The sequence below is a fragment of the Chiloscyllium plagiosum genome, chromosome 9, assembly GCF_004010195.1.
Source record: "Chiloscyllium plagiosum isolate BGI_BamShark_2017 chromosome 9, ASM401019v2, whole genome shotgun sequence".
Classification (NCBI taxonomy): Eukaryota; Metazoa; Chordata; class Chondrichthyes; order Orectolobiformes; family Hemiscylliidae; genus Chiloscyllium; species Chiloscyllium plagiosum.
Window position 1 is genome coordinate 82,585,132 of NC_057718.1, and position 1,861 is coordinate 82,586,992.

The 1,861-nt window shown below is 40.7% G+C and overlaps 1 protein-coding gene across 2 annotated transcripts in view; it reads left to right on the plus strand.

The window, feature by feature from the left end:
* The window catches only part of LOC122552990 (ribosome-binding protein 1-like), a 133,686-nt gene that overhangs the window by 87,242 nt on the left and 44,583 nt on the right, over positions 1-1,861 (plus strand). For both annotated transcript variants that reach the window (XM_043696342.1, XM_043696344.1), the window contains exon 9: positions 664-851. In XM_043696342.1, coding sequence (XP_043552277.1) covers positions 664-851 — 188 coding nt within the window. The remainder of the gene's footprint in view (positions 1-663; positions 852-1,861) is intronic.

A 1,861-nucleotide genomic window follows, 5' to 3' on the forward strand; every position in this document is an offset into this window, starting at 1 on the left:
GGAATTGAACCCGGGTCTCTGGCGCTGTGAGGCAGCAGTGCTAACCACTGGTTTCTGTTTTTTTTTCAAGGGAAGGTAAATAGGATCTAAATTGATGTGTTTATTGATGGAGTTCTGGTTAGAATGCCATGCCTCTAAGAATCCTCATGCGTTTCTTTGTTTCACCTGTCCTAGGATGTGCGTGTTGTCCTTCTTTGTATGTATAGAAACGAGTGATAGTGGGTCATGTCTTTTGGTGGCCAGTTGGTGTTCATGTATCCTGGTGGAAAGTTAGAGATATTCCAGGAAAATTTAAAATTTGTTTATGGACTGAACTTCTCTTTGCCCTCTGTGCATCAGTCAGAAACTATCTAACATATGCCACAAAGGATTGAAGGGCTTTTGCTCCTGTTGCTCGGATGCTGCCTGACCTGCTGTGCTTTTCCAGCACCACTCTACTCTAGACTCTGATTTCCAGCATCTGTAGTCCTCGCTTTTGCCACAGGATTCTCTGCCCAGTGCTGGCAGTATATTCTTCAGTCAAGCCCGCGACCTTCCTTTGGCCTTCAGTGGATGTTAGATAATTTGTGCACTTTTGTGTCTTTGAGTTACATGTTGGGCTATGGCCTCCAGCCGCATGAGGTACGTTAACAGCACACTTTGTCCTATTCCTCTTGGTCGTAGATCTTCAGGCTAAAATGTTGTCGACAGAGGCTGACCTAAAGAGCAAAGTGGAGGAGCTGGAGAAGCTGCACAGTCAGCTGATGGAGGCTGGATCAGAGAAAGAACGCCTGGAGGAAAGAATCAAGTCGATTGAAACTCTGCTCGAGGCTGGTCAGAACAAAGAAACAGAGAAAGGACTTCCAGCTCAGGTTAGACATCCCGTCAAGGGTAGACCTTCAGTGGGAGCTAATTATTTTGAAAATAAAGGAAAGTACAATGCATTTCTTAAAATTAAGACACAGCAAAGTGCTTTACAGTAATTACCACATTTTCTACAACAGTGACTACATTTCAAAAGTACTTAGTTGGCTGTAAAAAGCTTTGACATTTCCAATGGTCATGAAAAACACTTTAAAAATGTGACTCCTCCTTTATTTCTGCAATGAAGTGCTTATTATTTTGCAGTGTTGCCACTAAGACACTATAGAAAATGTGGCAACCAGTTTCCACACAGCAAGTTGCCATAAGTATCATTGAGATAATGTTTTGGTGATGGTAAGTAAGGGAATATGTTGGATACTATGAAGACATTCCCTTAATCTTCATTGCATAATGTCAAGGGATCCTTTCCATGCATCTGAGATGCTGCAGGGCCATTGTTTAAAGTCCTATTTGAAAATGGCACCTCTATGGTACAAAGTGCACAAGGAATGTTCACTTTAGCCCTCGATTTTTAGACTTAGAATCCAAAGTGCTACCCATTGAATCACAGCAGATACTTGTAAATTGTAAGAGAGTGGAAACTGAAGACTGGGAGCTTATAGGAAAGAAAATTATAAAAGCACACACAGTACAACAAGTTTTGATTTTAACGGTGTGAGGAAGGAGATAAATTCCTTTTAGGACATGAGATGAGCTGAAAGGAAAGTTAAGAGTAATAGTAGTATTTTTTAAAGACATGTTGCAATAAGAGAGGTTGAGGTGTATATTATACTAAAGGGAGCATACATAATTAGCTTTTGTCTGCTGCATTTGTTATATTTCAGTAGAATCACATGGTACATGAGAGAGCCATCAGCCCACTTGTTCCTGTGTCAGCTCTTTGAAATAACTAATTGTATTAGTTCCTTGCCCATTGTTGAGTCCATAGTTCTGCAAATATTATCTCTTCAAATTAATATTCTGGATTAGTGGTGCTGGAAGAACACAGCAGTTCAGG